The sequence below is a fragment of the Gymnoscopelus braueri genome, assembly GCF_963280865.1.
Source record: "Gymnoscopelus braueri genome assembly, chromosome: 8".
NCBI classification, from domain to species: domain Eukaryota; kingdom Metazoa; phylum Chordata; class Actinopteri; order Myctophiformes; family Myctophidae; genus Gymnoscopelus; species Gymnoscopelus braueri.
The window spans coordinates 7,923,198-7,940,416 of record NC_137609.1 but is presented as its reverse complement, the minus strand read 5'-3'; the positions used below and the strand labels follow the sequence as shown (position 1 = coordinate 7,940,416).

General features: G+C 41.1%; 1 protein-coding gene across 1 annotated transcript in view; it reads left to right on the top strand.

The window, feature by feature from the left end:
- The window catches only part of tlcd3a (TLC domain containing 3A), a gene marked incomplete at its 3' end in the record, with an annotated part of 54,692 nt that overhangs the window by 12,782 nt on the left and 24,691 nt on the right, over positions 1-17,219 (top strand). The window contains exons 2-3 of the mRNA XM_080435928.1: positions 5,407-5,493; positions 15,698-15,917. Coding sequence (XP_080292054.1) covers positions 5,407-5,493; positions 15,698-15,917 — 307 coding nt within the window. The remainder of the gene's footprint in view (positions 1-5,406; positions 5,494-15,697; positions 15,918-17,219) is intronic.

Sequence of the window (17,219 nt, the reverse complement as noted above, 5' to 3'; positions counted from 1 at the left end):
CTCACAACGCCTCGCTTGTAGATCTGCTATTTTTGGCTGAAGTTCTCCTCAGAATAGGGATGCTATAGGGTTCAAGTGGTTAATGTAAAAAAATAAAATCCTATCACACAAAGATTTGGAGGCCCCCCCTGTAGTAACTCTGAAGACCCCTATAGGGGTCCCGGACCCCCTGTTGAAGACCCTGCTTTAATGGATGGTGTCAGGGCGTTCCACATTTTGATGGCAGAGTAGTAGAATGAGAATTTTCCCATGTTTGTTCTAAATGTGGGTGGTATCAGATCATGGTCGCTCCCTCTTGTGTTGTGTCTGTGGGTGTCACTCACTTTGGAGAAGTAGTTAGTAGGGCTGGTAAAGTAATATTCGAATTTCGAATATTCCTTGAATATGGGGAAATATGTATATTCAAATATGAAAATTAATATTCAAAAAAGAAAAAGTAATTTTTTTTTTTTATTTGACGGGAACGATACAAAAAACTATGTATTGTTGTATCCGAGCACTTGATACATTGTTTTTTGTATTGTCCCTGTCAAATAAACATTAAAAATAAAAATGAAAATAAAAATAATAATAATATATATATATATATAATATAAATGTATATATATATTTTTTTAAATAATAATAATAATAGTATTCGAATATATTCAAATATCTGCCAATTTTTAAGACCAATATTCGAATATCATTTCTGAGGAAAGTTACCAGCCTTAGTAGTTAGACAGGTATGAGGGTATTGAGGGCACTGTCCCTTGAAAATAGAGATTGTGACTGCAAGTCGGTACCTGCTGGGGAGGTGGTGGGAGGGGGGGTGGGGGACACACAGCAGAAGCATAACTCAAGCCTGGGTCGTACACTACACACCGGCCAGAGGGTCATTCATTGTAGACAAGCAGAGGTCACGTGACCCCCCCCCCCCCCGTCGCCATGCCGACGCTGGTGGTGTCATGGCTGATTTCCCACGGAGAAGGGTGCGGAGGGGGGAGGAGGAGGAGGGGGGGGGGGCTGGCAGGGACAGTAGGTCACGGGTTCAAACTGGAAACTTAACACTCACAGTCTCTCTCTCTCTCTCTCTCTGTCTCAATGTGCTTTGTTGCTGTATACTCAACATTATGTCATAAGATAACATTATGTCATAAGACATCATGATGAGCTTGTAGATCGGCTAGTTTTTCACTATTATTTGAAATAGGGCTTAATTCATGTGAAAGTCATAAGTATCCAAAAAACACAAACACTCAAGTAAAGTACTGATACTAAAAAAATAATAATTTAGGTACAGCATTGGTTCTCAAAGTGGGGTCCGGGGGACCCCCAGGGGTCCTTGAGGGAGTTTCAGGGGGTCTGCAGCCAAATGATGGACAGTGAACCAAATGGACCCATACGGGTCTGTAACTCTGAGAGTGTACAAATGGTTTGGTTCCATTTGTACACTCTCAGAGTTAAATTAACATTGATTTTACAATATAAATTGAGGTCCCAGAGATAGAAATGGCATTAAATGGGGGTCCGTAGCCTAATGCTTGTCAAACGGGGGGGTGTCTTTGAAATTAAAATGGTTGAGAACCACTGCTAGAGCGTCTCTTATGGGGGTGCCCCGGGCATATCTTTTCAAATGGGGGTCCGCGGGTTAATAGGTGTCAATTTGGGGGTCCTTGACATGAAAAAGTTTGAGAACCACTGAGGTACAGTACTCATTACTCAAGTAAATATACTTCCTTACTACCCCACCCCTGAAAACTGAGCCCTCCCCCCATTATAGAATGGAGCTCCATTGTATAATGTCAACCTCAATCAACATTTTTCACATGAGTCTTATATTAAATTATACTCTCTCTTTTGGAAACTTGTGAGTTGTTAGAAAAGTGCAGTTATGCAAGAGGTGATGGCGCCGAGCGAGACATTTAGAAAATCCCATTCCTAATGAGCACCTGAGGGCGAAATAAAAGGCTCTGCACCAGAAAACTGTGGCAACCCAAGACCTCACGGTTTGGAAGACCGGCGTCTACATGGGAACATGGCTTCAAACTCGAAACAGTTTCAATCAAATGGTTTAGGGCAAGGGGATCTTCAACCTTTTCAGGCCAAGGGACCCCCTAGCTGAGAGAGATGATGAAGCAGGGACCCCCAATATAACATTGTGTTGCAGATTAAGCCTTTTCATAGATTTCATCAGTGTTGTGTGAACTATGTTTTTTTTTGTTTATTTCACTTAAACCCTCAATACTTGGTAATCTTGAGCATTGGCTCTGTACTTGATCTGCTCTTTTTCGCTCTTTGCTGAAAATATATGAATACACACACACACACACACACACACATCGTCTCTGACGGGTGGAAACCTCATAATGTCCAAAACTGTTAGTTTTCAGGATTCAAATGAAAAACTAGTAAAAGTAGCAGAATCTACAAGCTCAAAAAGTGTCGCTTCGCCCCGCATTTCAAGCTTGTGGATCTGCTACTTTTGATGCTTTTTGTGTGACGCTGTAGTATCAAGTAGGGTAGGGGTCTTCAATGTTTTCAGGCCAAGGACCCCATAGCTGAGCCTCTATATTATTTAAAATTGTGTTTGAGATTAAACTTTTTTTTTTTTACTTGGTCTGCTCTGTTTTCCCTCTACACGCTAAAGTTCTCCTCAGAAAAGGGATACTAGGGTTCAAGTGGTTAATGTAAAAAAAGAAAATCATATCACACAAAGATTTTGCGGACCCCCTGTAGTAGCTCTTGAAGACCCCTGAAGTAGGGCATTCATTTACAAAAGAACACACAAAGTTAGAATATGGAGATAAGAGGTTTCTGCCCGGCAACAGCAACAACAACAAGGCTATGTGAACAATCACATACATGCATGTTCATGCATATTGAGTGCCAGGTACTCAATATTTACTCCCAAGTAGGGATGCAATTATTGATTATCTTCTTAGCAATTATTCTATCGATTACCTTTTGTAATTGAGAAACGCTTAAAAATATTTTGCACATATCTTTTTACAATTTGTATCTTTTTGCCTGTCATGACATGCCCAAAATAGGGTTAGATTATTTTATTAAAATGATCGATTATCAATTGATTTTTATTATGGATTAAATCAATTAGTTTGATTAGCTGCTGCACCCTTACTCCCATGGGCCATGGTAGAGAGACAATGGCGAACAAGCCACAGGATTCTTGGTCTCGGATGTTAATCTCAAACAAGTCAAAGCCAAGACTTCATGTCGGTCAAGTCCAAGGCTAGATCCAAGATCTGACTTGACACCAGCTTGATGGGAGAGCTGCAAATTGGATTTGAATGACTTTGCATCCTTAGGTAACCCAATAAGAGCGTTGTGATGCATTGGCAATCTTGTATTTAGAAAGTCTCTGAAAGGCAAAGCAATCAACAGTTAAAGGCATACTGTAGTATGTACTTTAACTACCTTTGCCCTGTTTTTACATAACATAAATACATGTATTGTTTTTTACCAACGTTTTCCCTCTATACAACCAGGGGTGGGCAACTTTGATGATGGAGAGGGCCACTATATTTCCACACTCACTCCAGGGGGCCACACATCTCATCTCCATATTTTAAAAATTTTCGTAAATTAATGCCATGCTTCGTCATTCTAGTATGTCACACAAAAGTAGCAAAAATTGCTGATCTACAAGCTGAAAATGCATCGCGACACGTTTTCAGCTTGTAGATCTGCTATTTTTGCTATTTTTGAATTGGAATCCTGAAAAGTAACATTTTTATAAAATTTCAAATGCATTTAGTTATTCTTAAGTTAACTTTATGAACTTAAATACAAATACATTGGACATAAAAAAAAAGTAATTAAACTGATAATATAGACTGAGGTAATTAAAGCGGGTCATGTTTGCATGTTTGGAATTGTAACAGCTGAAATCAATAATATATCAGTATTCCGATATTAATCTGCGGGCCGCATTGTTTACCTGCAGAAACACACTACCCTGTTGCTGTATTTTAATGTTTTCACTGTTTGTCAGTCATTCTCAAACCTTTTCATATTAAGGACCCCCAAAATGACACTTATTAGCCTGCGGACCCCCATTTGAAAAGATATGCCAGGGACCCCCATAAGAGAAGATTTTTACGGCTCTAGAAGTGATTCTCAACCATTTTAATTTCAAGGACCCCCAGTTTGACATGCATCAGGCTACGGACCCCCATTTCATGGCATTTCTATATCTGGGACCCCAATTTATATTGTAAAATCTATGTTAATTTAACTCTGTGAGTTACAGACCCATAAGGGTCCATTTGGTTCCTAACTATCCATTTAGCATCATTTAGCTGGGGGCCCCCTGGTACTCCCTCAAAGACCCCTGGGGGTCCCCGGACACCACTTTGACTACCAATGTGTTATGTGATGTTTTTGGGCTGCCAAAGCAAACATTGAAAACAAATACAGCGAGAGGGCAGTGTAACCGCTGGTATCGAGGGAAATGATGGGTAATTTTTTTTAATTTATTGTTATGTAAACAGGGGGCAAAGTTCTATACTTTGCCTTTAACTACAGTAGTTTATTGATTCGGGTTAGTGGCGCGTGTGGCTGAACAATTCAGCCTTTTATTCAATTCGTGGACTGGGGAAATATACTGATAAGCAGTGGTGGAAAGTAACTAATTACATTTACGTACTGTACATAAGTAAAATTGAGGTATTTGAGGAAATTTCCAATTTCCCATACTTTTACTTCTACTCCACTACATCTCAGAGGCAAATATTGTACTTTTACTTATTTTCACTTATTTGAAAACTTTAGTTACTTTTCAGATATAAATTATGATATTATGAAACATACATTAACCACTTTAGCCCTATTTTATACATAGGCTATTTGAAAATAGACGATCTACAAGCTCACAACGCGTCGCATCGCGACATCCGTAGCAAATCTTTTATTTACACACCATAATTATTATTATTTTGTCTCCAGGTTTTCTTCAGAATGTGTATGACTCTGAGATACTATGACACTATATATGACACATTAGGAGTCCTACTAGTACTAGTGGTTCTCAAATGTTTATTTGCAAGGACCACCATTACCCTGAGAGTGTACAAATGGAACCAAATGGACCCGTAAGGTTCCATTTGTACACTCTCAGAGTTACAGACCTGTTATATGGTCATTCAGGGCTAGCTCTTTATGTGTTTCTATATTATTGTTGTCCACTCATTTTGTATGACCGTGGCAAAAAAAATACCACAAGACGTGATGACCACTGATATAGGGTTAAAGTGGTTAAACTCATTTTGCTTGGGACCTCCTGGCAACCCCTCAAGGACCCCTGGCTGGTGGGGGTCCCCGAAACCCCATTTTGAGAACCACCACCGTTCATTGGAAAACTGACTTTTCTGTCTTTCTCTCTCTCTGTTTCTTCATTTCCTCCAGGCTGGTGTCTTCCATCCATGCGGTCATGGCAACCACAGCGGGAGTCATCGTGGTGTCGTCGTGCCAGGGTGACGTCATCAGTGACAGGTCAGGACAACACTTTGACAACATTAGAACCTTTTTTGGGGGCTTTTAGGCCTTTTATGTATAGTTTTTACAGTAGAGACAGACCGGAATCAGGGAGAGAAACATGCAGCAAAGATCATCGGGAAAGGGACTCGAACCCACAACGCGCTGTCAGGCTACATTTGAGCCTAGGTGCCCGGACCGTGGTCCAACATTAGAACCTTTAACCCACCACCACTGTTCCTCAGTGGTCATTCATCCCATCTGACAATAAATTCAGGGAATCTCTGCACGCATGTCTGTAATCCACGTATCTCGAGAACCGTTCAATCGACCCACTTCAAATTCGGCGCACACGTCGCAGACGACCCGAAAGGAGCGCAGTGCCCAAATGAGCCAATTTGAGTGCAGCCTAAGCTTGATTTGAAAAATTCCCCATACCTGTCAAATTCCCCGACACCTGCCATTTGATTACTTGGTCAATCTACTTTGCGCAGTCAGTTTGCACTCTTTAGAAATTCTCCACACATTCTCCACAGATGTTTACCACTTCAACGTGGCACCTGTCTAGTTTGTAAAACTCTGAGAGAGTACAAGCGGAACCACCGTCAGTAACGGGAGGCGTTGGACCCATTATGCAGGAACTCAAAACTTGCGTCAAACCCAGGAGACAACGTAGATGCAGTGTGACAAGGACTTTACTTAAAGACACAAGTAACTTACAACACACTTTACAACTATAACACAAACACCCACAGTGAAGTACATTCACAACAAATCACCATGTGCACACAGTAGTATACATCATAACACTAGAACACTGAATCTCTGACATAACAGACAGCACTTGACACTACAACTAAGACCCAGCGCTGAAATAAGTAACAGACTGTCTTAAAGAGTCTCTGGAGCTCGTCACCCAGCCAGACTCAGCTGATCCTCACAGGTGACGGCACTCAGGGCAATTGGACTCTTCTAGGCCACGTGGAGAGGGGAGATAAGAGGGGAGAGGAGATTGGCCAAGGGGAATTAGGAGCGGGGCAAAGTCACAAAAGTGACAGGGAAGGGGGACACACGGCAGGCACAGAGGCCATGATCGGGACACAAATGGACCCTTAAAAGGACCACCTCACCCATTTTTCAACCTATATTCATATAGTTTATCTTTTTAAATGGAGGGCAATGGCTCAGGAGGTAGAGCGGCCGCTTGGGAACTGGAAGGTTCCCAGTTCGATCCCGGGCTCCCCCAGAGTTGGTGTCGAAGTGTCCTTGAGCAAGACTCTGAACCCTTAACTGCTACCGATGAGCAGCTTGGTGCCTTGCATGGTTTCCTCCGCCATCGGTGTATGAATGTGTGTGAATGGGAATGTGATGCACAATCTATGTTAAGTGCCTTGGATAAAGGCGCTATATAATTTACTGTTTAGTATGGTCCTTACCAATCCTCTTTATATTTCTGTCACTATTCACTCTGTGTCTCACACAGAAGCCTGTCTACCAGTGACATCACCGGTAGACGGGTTCGGTCATTTCAAACAAGATTTCAACATTTACATTTTTTATTTATTATTAATGCAAGAACGCTGGCTTTTCTTTCAGCATGTCAACTTTCAAGGAAGAGAAAGACTGTAGTTTCCCCATCGATAATGTCATTGGTAGACAGGGAGGGTTGTGAACTGTCCGCAGCCCATCTCTGATATGCAGAGTGAGTAGACGGAATGAGCTTTAGTGAGGACCAATCATGTGCAGATTATGTTGAAAATGGGTGAAGTGCTCCTTTATTAAAGGTCCATTTGGTTCCACTTGTACACGCTCAGAGTAAAAAAAGAAAAGCAAACACTTGTCACCGTCGATCACAACCATTCCTGCATCTGTCGACCCACTTCCGTCAAGGACGGTTCAAGCCCCATCTGTCTTATTAACCCATTAAGACCAGGAAAGAATCTGTGTCATTTTTAGATTTCTTTGGCTATTGAAAAATAGCAGATCTACAAGCTCGTACGAGCTTGTAGATCTTCTATTTTTGAAAAATCTTGAAAGTTTTTGCAAATCTTAAATGTATATTCTGTGGAACAAATTATTTTAAGATGTTGCTATGTCAGTGGTGCTGCTCCAACTTTTCCACGTCAAGGAGCCCCCAAAATGATATGTTCCAGGGACCCCCAGAAGCACAGATCGGAGTTAAAAATGTTCGCTTTAAAACATACATATTCAAAGATTTTCACACAATTTCTATGATCTTTCAAAAAAAATTGCAGATCTACAAGCTCATAGCACGCAATTTTTTTTAATAGCCAAAGAAATCTAAAAAAATTACTGCTGCGTTCCCGGTCTTAATGGGTTAACCCCGCCACTGTCCCATGCACCCCCACCTGCCGCGTTGGATCCGAGGCCCCCTACCCAAACCCTCCTGCCTCCAGATCCCCCTCCTGCTCGGCCAGCCACCTGTCATCCAGTTAGCTTCGCTGCGCTACCGTATAGCATTAGCATTCCTGAGCAATGTGGACCGCTTTGACTTATAAGCTAACGAGGGGACCAATTAATCCCGACGCGGGCCATTTTGCTAGCATCGCGTAAAGCCGTCCTCTCCGCCCGTCCCGAGTCACCCCCCCACCCCCCCCCCCTTCTCCTATAGCATTAGAGAATCCCCACTCTGCAAACTGGGCCAACGTCTGATGCTAAGCTAACGGCTATGGTGGTACTAATCCAAGAAGTGAGTCTTTTTTTTTTTTTTGCCAGACCCCGGGCCAGGCCAGGGCCCGCCTGTGTGTGTGTGTGTGTGTGTGTGTGTGTGTGTGTGTGTGTCTTTATGGGCCATCGTCAAGCTGTTAATCCTCCCACCGCCCTCCCCCCTCCTGGCTTAAATGTCTCCTCACGCTGCTCACTTCTGTGCTCTGCCCTCATCTCTCATTTGCACACAGACAGGAGATGCCACACACACACACACACACACACACACACACACACACACACACACACACACGATGTCACATGTATGTGTACACTGCAGGTGCACCCCCCCACACACACACACACACACACACACACACACGTCTTAACAATAGTTCATTCATTGGTTCTCAAAGTGGGGTCCGGGGACCCCCAGGGGTCCCTGAGATGGTTCCCAGGGGGTCCCCAGCTAAATCTGTTAATGCAGCGTCACAATAATTTTAACCCCTTTATACATATTAGCACATTGTAACTACCATACTTAATTGGTTATGAAGTGTCTTTACTATATGTACAAAGACACTTTATAACTGACTAAGTATGGTAGTTATAATGTGCTGTTCTGCTGAGCTTATAATGCATAATGACCAGCGCTTAATACGTAACACAAAGATACGTCATAAACCTTGTTATAATTAGTTATGCATAATTATAAACATTTATTTATTTCAATTTAGAGTAGCCAATAATGTTTTACCCCTTTTTCTCCCCAATTTAGTCGTTATGCCAATTTTTTGGCATAATAATGGCATAATAATCCTCCCGCCCCACACTCCCTGCTGACAGGTGCCGCCCCAGCCCGTAGGAGTACGTGCAATGACCATTATCACTCCCCCCGTCCGGCTTCCCTCCCCTGAACACGGGCCAATTGTGTTCGTGTAGACGCTCGACAAAGCCGGATGCACCACGGTGGATTCGAACCCACAACATCCGTGGTGGTGGGCAGTGACTTTACCACTGCTCCACCCGAGCGCTATTATAAACATTTATTTTTTTAACGAGTGTTATGAAGCCATATAAGTAATGCATTATAGACCCGACCTTTTTAAGTAAAGTCTTACCAACTTTATAGTACCTTATGTTAGTTCTATTGATCCAAGCAGCAACACAATCGATTGAATGATCATTAAAATCTGAAAATGCACTTAAAGGGCAAGACCACTTTGGTAGAGGTTTGGGTTATGTAGTTAGTTACCGTGCCATGATGTAACTCCAAAGGTGGACAAGAAATCAAAAATAACTGCTCCATTGCAGCGCTTAACTTGTAAATTATTAGGTGCCGGAGCTCATGAACCTGTTAGTCTTTTCTTACAGCGAATAATAAAGTGGTTATTGTGAAGATTTATTAACCTAACTCAGTTTAATTTCATCCACTGTCCCTTTCCTTTGCAGGAAGGGACATTGAGGGGAAGATGTGAAAGCTGAATGAATAATAAATAGCCTAAATAAAATCCTATTGTATGTGCATTTGAGGTGACGGTACACTAGAGTTACCGGAGCGCAGGAGGCAGGTACTGGAGCCGAGGTCCGGCCAGCTCCGGCATTAATTAAGCACTGCTCCATTGATTAGTAATTGATAATTCTAAATATGCTTCTCCCTCATTGACTTACATTGTATGGTAAAACAGCTCTCAAAGTCACTCTTTTAGTACAAACAACCATAAAACAAAGAAATCCTTATATATAAAGTCATAAGCAATACATATAGGACAAGAGGTACACATTGTTAGGGATCTAACTATGACCAGTTAGTGTTGAGATGAAGCCATGATTTAACGTCATTCTTAAATCTTGCTACGGTATTTAGAAATTTCAGGACTGAAGGGAGGTCATTCCCCTGAGTAGTGGCTGCGTAATAAAACAAAGTTTTCCCCTTAAGCGTCTTGAACCTGGGGAGAACAGATCATCATATGAACTTTCCCTGGTTAAGTACCTGTGAGCATCCCTCACTCTGGGGAGTTACGAATGGATACATTAATACAGAGGATTTTACTGTGAATAATGTTGACGATGACATTTTTCAGAGAGGAGAATATTAGATGGTGCTGAAAACGGGAGGCCTCACCCTCCAATACTCCTGGAGGCTCATTCATAAAGATTTATCCTTGGATTTATGCTTAATATTAATCTTAAAATCTCCTCCCCCCCACGGTACACTTATACCTGATTCACGACAAATGCTCAAGACAAAGACAGAGTTATGTAAGGTCACTTTTCAAGACGTATCCCGCAGCCTCGACTGATGAATCTCAAATGATCTTACAAGCTAATTTATGCGCACATGAATGTGGTTAATTGGCAGTTCACCTTTGCCTCTGGAAAAGGACCAAGTACAGATTTCCCTGTTGCTATAGAATTGTATCACCCCACCACACAGACAGAGGGTTTATTCAGACTGAAACGCGCGGAAAATAAGAGACTAAAACAACTACACCTGAGGGAAATTATATGCGCGGCACAGAAGTCCTGTTTCATGCGCTGCTCATTGGCGGTAAATGGAAAAGGCATCGGCAGTGTCTAGCTGTCAATTTAGCCTAAAGTACGTAGAATAGCCCCGGATCACAGTGGGCGGGATGGGGTCCTACTAAGACAGTGGTCCTCAAAGTGGGGTCTGGGGACCCTCAGGGGTCCTTGAAAGGGCTCCAGAGGGTCCCCATCTAAATGTTTTAAATATTGCATCAAAGTCAAGTTTAACCACTTTAACCCGATTTCATACTTTGGCAATCCAAAAATTGCAGATCTACAAAGCTCACAACGAGTCGCATCATGACACAAATCTGTTATGGGGGTCCCTGGCACAAAATCTTTTCAGATGGGGGTCCGTGGCCAAAGACCTCCAATATGGGGGTCCTAGACATGAAAATGTTTAAGAGCCACTCAGTCGGCTACAGTTAGGGCTGTCACGATTACAAATTTAAGTTGACGATTAATTAGCTTGTAAAAGTTCACATAATTGCAATTAACGATTTAATTGTGTGTTTGACATTGAACATTGGAACATATTATTAAGCCTTTTAGGTTTGGTAATCAATAAATTGCACAGAGCAGATGTGACAAATAACTGAAATACACAAAGACATTATTGACATATTTAATATTTGTATACATAAAAAAAAAAAAAGCAGACATAGCTGATCTACAAGCTTACAATGTGTCACGAAGTGACGACAACATTGTTCAACATGGAAACGATTATGACAATTATGCAAAAATAATTGCGATTAGACTATTATGTAATAGTTATGACAGGCCTAGCTACAGTATAAGAAACGGCCAGCATACCCGACCCTGTCAGAGATCTCTCTAGAGAGAAAGACCCGTAGTAGCGCGGAACCTCAGAGTGGAGAGGTACTTGGACAGGTACAAGACAAGTATGGCAGGGCTACAGAGGCGCGGATCGAACAAAAACGTTTCTGGGGAAATAAAATAATCTTCTACACCACTCATTACCGTGGAACAAAAAAAACAGTCATTCCTTGTCTCTGAAAGCCTGTTCTCTTCGAAAGGCACCAATTAGGACAACGTCTTACATTAGTGCGAGATCTGAAGCCGCAGCATTTATAGCGTCTCTCATTGCGCGTTTAATTGAAAAGACTGTTTTTTTTGGGACGGATATTGGCTTCGTTCCGCACGTCTGTAGCTGATGAAATGTTGCCAAGGCAAGATGCCACGGAGAGGGAATGGTGCACCGTGCACGGCTCGCTGCGCTGCGGAGGATGTGCGCTGCCATGCCAGTACACAACATCACCAGCAGGAAGTTCACTTTACATGTAATCCATTGGTGTCCAACCTGGTTACCAGCACAGACGGAAACAGACAGACAGACAGATAGAGGGGGGGGGGGGGTGGTTGATGCCTTGTCTGTTTGTCCAAAATTAGAAACGTATTGCACAAAATTATAACTTGCATTTTTGGTTCATTATATTAAAACATACATTCTACGTTATCAAAAGTAGCCGATCGTGCGTGCGTGCGTGTGTGTTATGAATACATGTTTTAACACCAGTTTGTGCATTTGTTACGACCCTGATATGAGTCTAGGGCAAAGGGACTAGACATAGGGAGGCAGGGCAGTGCCAGATATTACCAATATAACCCTCTGAACTAACTTAAGGTTTTAAAGCTAACGTAAATAATCAAATACAAAATAAGGGAATAACCCAAAACAAATCTAACATGCTACACTAACTGAACTTACCTAATGTGTCTAAACAGCATATTTACCCTACATGTGTGCAAGGTGTAGCCTCCCCAAGCTTACCTGGCCTACCCTAAGGTCAAACATGGGTCTGACAGAAACAGACAGCGTGTCCAGGCCTGGACATGCTTAGATGCAAAAAGACACACTAATAATGAACAAACAGCCCAGCTATATAGAGGATGAAACAAGTCATGATTGGTCCACAGTAAATTGAGTTACTTACTTAATTACTTTTTTCCCTCTACACCAAATCTCTCGGCCGAAAATATTCGTCTATTTCAGGGAAATGTTTGCCTAATATACTGTATGTCATAGATAGATAAGAGACGTAGATAGATAGATCACAGCACTACATGCTACATATACAGGGCATAGACAGTATATAGGTACAGAAGAATAACATCACAGTAAAGTCACTCAAACAAATATTAATATACAAGAGGGTGTATACAGACCAGTGGTGAAAAAAGTACTCGCATGTTTTACTTAAGTAAAAGTATCAATACTGCAATGTAGAAATACTCTGTTACTAGTAAAGTCCGGAATTCAAAATGTGTTTGAGTAAAGGCACAACAATATTGGTATCAAAATGTACTTAGAGTACCAAAAGTAGAAAGTACTCATTTTCACAAGTTTTCAAATGTATAAAATGTTTGGAAATCTTTTGAAAATAGCCGATCTACAAGCTCACAATGCGTCCCGAGCTTGTAGATCTGCTATTTTCAAATGGCCGAAATGTATATAGGGCTGAAGTGGTTAATGTATGTTTTGTAATTATAATTAAAATCTACAAAGTAACTAGTAACTAAAGTTTTCAAATAATTGTGAGTAAAAGTACAATATTTGTCTCTGAGATGTCGTGGAGTAAAAGTATAGCAAATTGGAAATACTCCAGTAAAGTAAAAGTACCTCAAAATTATACTTAAGTACAGTACTTGAGTAAATTGTTACTTTCCACCATTGATACAGACGTATACATCCTATTCAATCATATCTCCTGGTGCTGCAGAACAGGTCTTGCCCAGAATAGGGACGCCAGTGTTCACGTGGGTCATACGATGAAATTTGATCTGAAGGCCGTTTTTATGAATGAAGCCCCTGTACTGTTTACAAACACCAGTCACTAAAGTGACTAGCTTAAGACCCCGCGCTGTCAGCTGTCTTTAAGCCTGTGGGGCTGACCTCCTCCTGAGAGGCTAGTGAACTCCTTGAGAGGTCGGGATCGGGAGCTCAGCTCTCAGTCCCATTCTGTGCCACATAATGAACCATAACTGTAATCTGTATTCATTAGAAGAACACTCTGGCCTCACAAAAGCTCTTTATTAGACTTTTTCATAAGCCGCTGCGTGCCCCCTTAAAGCCCCTTTGCATGTCGCATGTGTGGGAGTCATAGGCATGTGTGTGGGTGCGTGCGTGCGTGCATGCATGTGTGTAGTGTACTATACTTGTTGAGGATGTCCCCACAAGTATAGTTGAATTTGAGGAAATAGAGATTATTGCCATTTTCAACCATAACAATAACACAGAAAATCGCTGATCTTCAAGCACCCACGCATTGTGTGCTTGTTTGGCTATTTTTGGTTTTATTGTTATGGTTGCAAATGGCGAAAAAAAGAAAAAGAAAATTGCATGCATAAAATCCCCATCCTAAAATGTTTGTAATAGTATTACATTCTTATGGGCCAGATGTTCCCATTAGTAGACCTACAGTACAACTTGAAAAAATTACCTTGTGAGAACAATTTTCATTGGTTAAAAACAAAGGTTTTTAACCAATTAAATCCGGGAACGCATCTGTCATTTTAGATTTCTTTGGCTATTCAAAAATAGCTATTTTTGAAAAATCATGAAAATGTGTGCAAATCTTAGAATATATATATATTTTTAAAGCGAACATTTGTAACTGTCAAATGTCTCAGCAAATGTCTTGATTTTTCTGAAAAACTATTGTTGCTATAATATCAGTGGTGCTCAACCAAACGTTTTCTCGTCAAGCGACCCCAAAATTATGTTTTTGGCCACCGAACCCCATCAAAATATGTTGTTCCACAACATATTATGCTGTCCTCGTGTGTGTGTGTGTGTGTGTGTGTGTGTGTTAAAATAATGTTGCTAAGTAGTTATTAGAACATACAATCCCCTTGCCCAATATGAAGTTATGCGGTCAGCCAGCTTAGACATTTAATCGGTGAAACTGAGATCATGAGATTTAACCCATTAAGGCCTGCAAGGTTCAGATTCTACAAAATGTCTTCTAAATCCTAACAGTTTTCTGAAAAACTTGTGTCACTATATCACTGGTGCTCAAACTTTTTCATGTCAAGGACCTCCAAAATGAGATGTATTTGGCCGCCGACCCCCATCTGAAAATATTTTGTTCCAGGGATCCCTGAAGCAAAGATTTGAGTTAAAAATGTTTGCTTAAAAAAAGTATATATTCAAATATTTGCATACATTTTCAGGATAAAAAAAAGGGGGATCGGTGTCGCGCTATGAGCTTGTATATCTGCTATTTTTTAATTGAATGGGTTAACCTCCTGGATTGAATGGGTTAACCTTATTTTTGAAAGAACAGGACACTTAGAATATTGTTATTGACACAGCTTGCCAAACTAGACATTATAGCTAATGTTCTGGACACTTCGTCCATAGACCTTTCCACCCGGAAATACCTGTTTGTTTACAAACATTCAAACATTCTGATCTGGTCTATAATTAAAGGGGTGTATAGGGGGGTGTTGTCTGCTTAGCTTAGTTATGACTGCCTGTTTTTGTTGTGTTTAATGGGGAATACCACTCATTTTCAACATTGAACCATGTCATAATATACCTTAGAGCTGTTGTGTGGAAAAAAAGTCCCCCCCCCCCACTTCTATGTCGCCTAGAACTGTAGAATTGATTGTTGAGGCCATGTGATCAGTGACACACTGAAGGTGTACTCTTTGGCCCGCTCTCTTGAATATAGAGTTAAGACTTGTTAAAGCATTTTCAGCCAATTGATTTCTATTATCCACAAGTGCAATGTCTTGAGAAATGTGATATATAACCATATGCCATTATAAACTACTACAAGTCGCACTGTTTCAGCTGGAAGTGAGATTCCCCATCCTAGTGAATGCAGCAGCCTAGAGAGCGGGCCAAAGAGTACACCTTCCGTATGGTCTTTTATGTCATGTGTATTATTTGTTGAAAAATAAATTAATACTTTTAAAGACAAAAAAAAAAGATCTATAATGACTCCCAGGTTGAAAACAGGTTTAAAATAACCGATTCTTTCTCTCTTTTACCTTTCAGGCACTGGCTAGCCACCTACTTTGTCATCTGGTACGGCGTGCCCTACATGGCGTACGACATCTACGCCATGTACCTCAGCCACTACTACCGCTTCCAGGTCAAAGGGCACGAGGAGTACAAGCGGCACTCGCTGAGGACGGTGAACTCCTTCGTGCGGCGGGAGTTCCTGCTGGTGCTGCACCACATCGCCCTGCTCACCATTCTGCTTCCTGTCACGCTGGTGAGTCAGTGTTGATTTTGACAGCAAATTTTGATTTAGTTTTAGCCATAGTCTTTTGAATAAAATTCCATTTAGTTTTATTCATATTTCAGTCATCTGAAATGTTTTACTGTTAGTCTCTAGTTTTAGTCGACTAAATATCATCAGATTATAGTCGACTAAATCTACAGTTGATTTAGTCTACTATAATGTATTTTGTCGGTAACTTGATGGGGTCGTAATGGCTGATTGGTACACTTGGTTGCATGCTGAAAATAGCCGATCTACAAGCTCACAACGCGCTGCGCTGCGACGCGTTGTGAGCTTGTAGATCTGCTATTTTCAGAGCGCGACACCCGAGCGCAACCAAACATAAAATGACTTGTCTTTTAGTTCTACTGGATCTCCTCTCCACTAGTCCCTCACTAACATTTTAGTCTAGTTTTTATTTGTTGACAAAATTGTCAGTATATTTAGTCTTAGTTTTAGTCATCAGAGCTTAGTTTTTATTTAGTTTTTATTTAGTTTTCGTCAGTGAAAAAAGGTAGTCGATGAACATTTTTCGTCACAGTTTTAGTCGACAAAATCAACACTGCTGGTGAGAACAACGGGCACAGTGGGCACAGCGGAGGCTGGCATCAATGAATGCATGATGGGATGTAGAGGGCTCAGCCAGGAGGGGAGAACAGTACTGTATGTTAGTGGTGGAAGAAGTACTACCAATTTTGGACTTAACCCATTAAAACCAGGAACGCATCTGTGTAACCACTTTAACCATTGTTTTATACTTTGGCTATAAAAAAGATAGCAAATCTACAAGCTCGTAGCGCGGCACCGAGTGCCGCACGCGCTATGAGCTTGTAGATCTGCTATTTTTGAAAAATCGTGAATGTGTGCAAATCTTTGAATTCATATTTTTTAAAGCTAACATTTGTACTCAAATCTTTGCTATTGGGGGTCCCTGGAACAAAACATTTTACAAATGTTTGCTTTAAAAAATATATATTCAAAGATTTGCAAAAACAATCAAGATTTTTCAAAAATAGCAGATATACAAGCTCATAGCCCGGCACTCTGCGCCGGGCTATGAGCTGTTGGGCTGTATGTCGTAGCAGACGTACAGCTGGGCTGTATGTCTGCTATTTTTGAATAGCCAAAGTATTAAATAATGGTTTTAGCTAAACTCTAAAATGACACAGATGCGTTCCCGGATTGAATGGGTTAAAGGACGACTTCACTCCATTTTCAACCTATCTTCATATACTGTTAGTGGTCCTCACTAATGCTCATGATAAAATGTTATAATGTCCATTTCTCATAGGA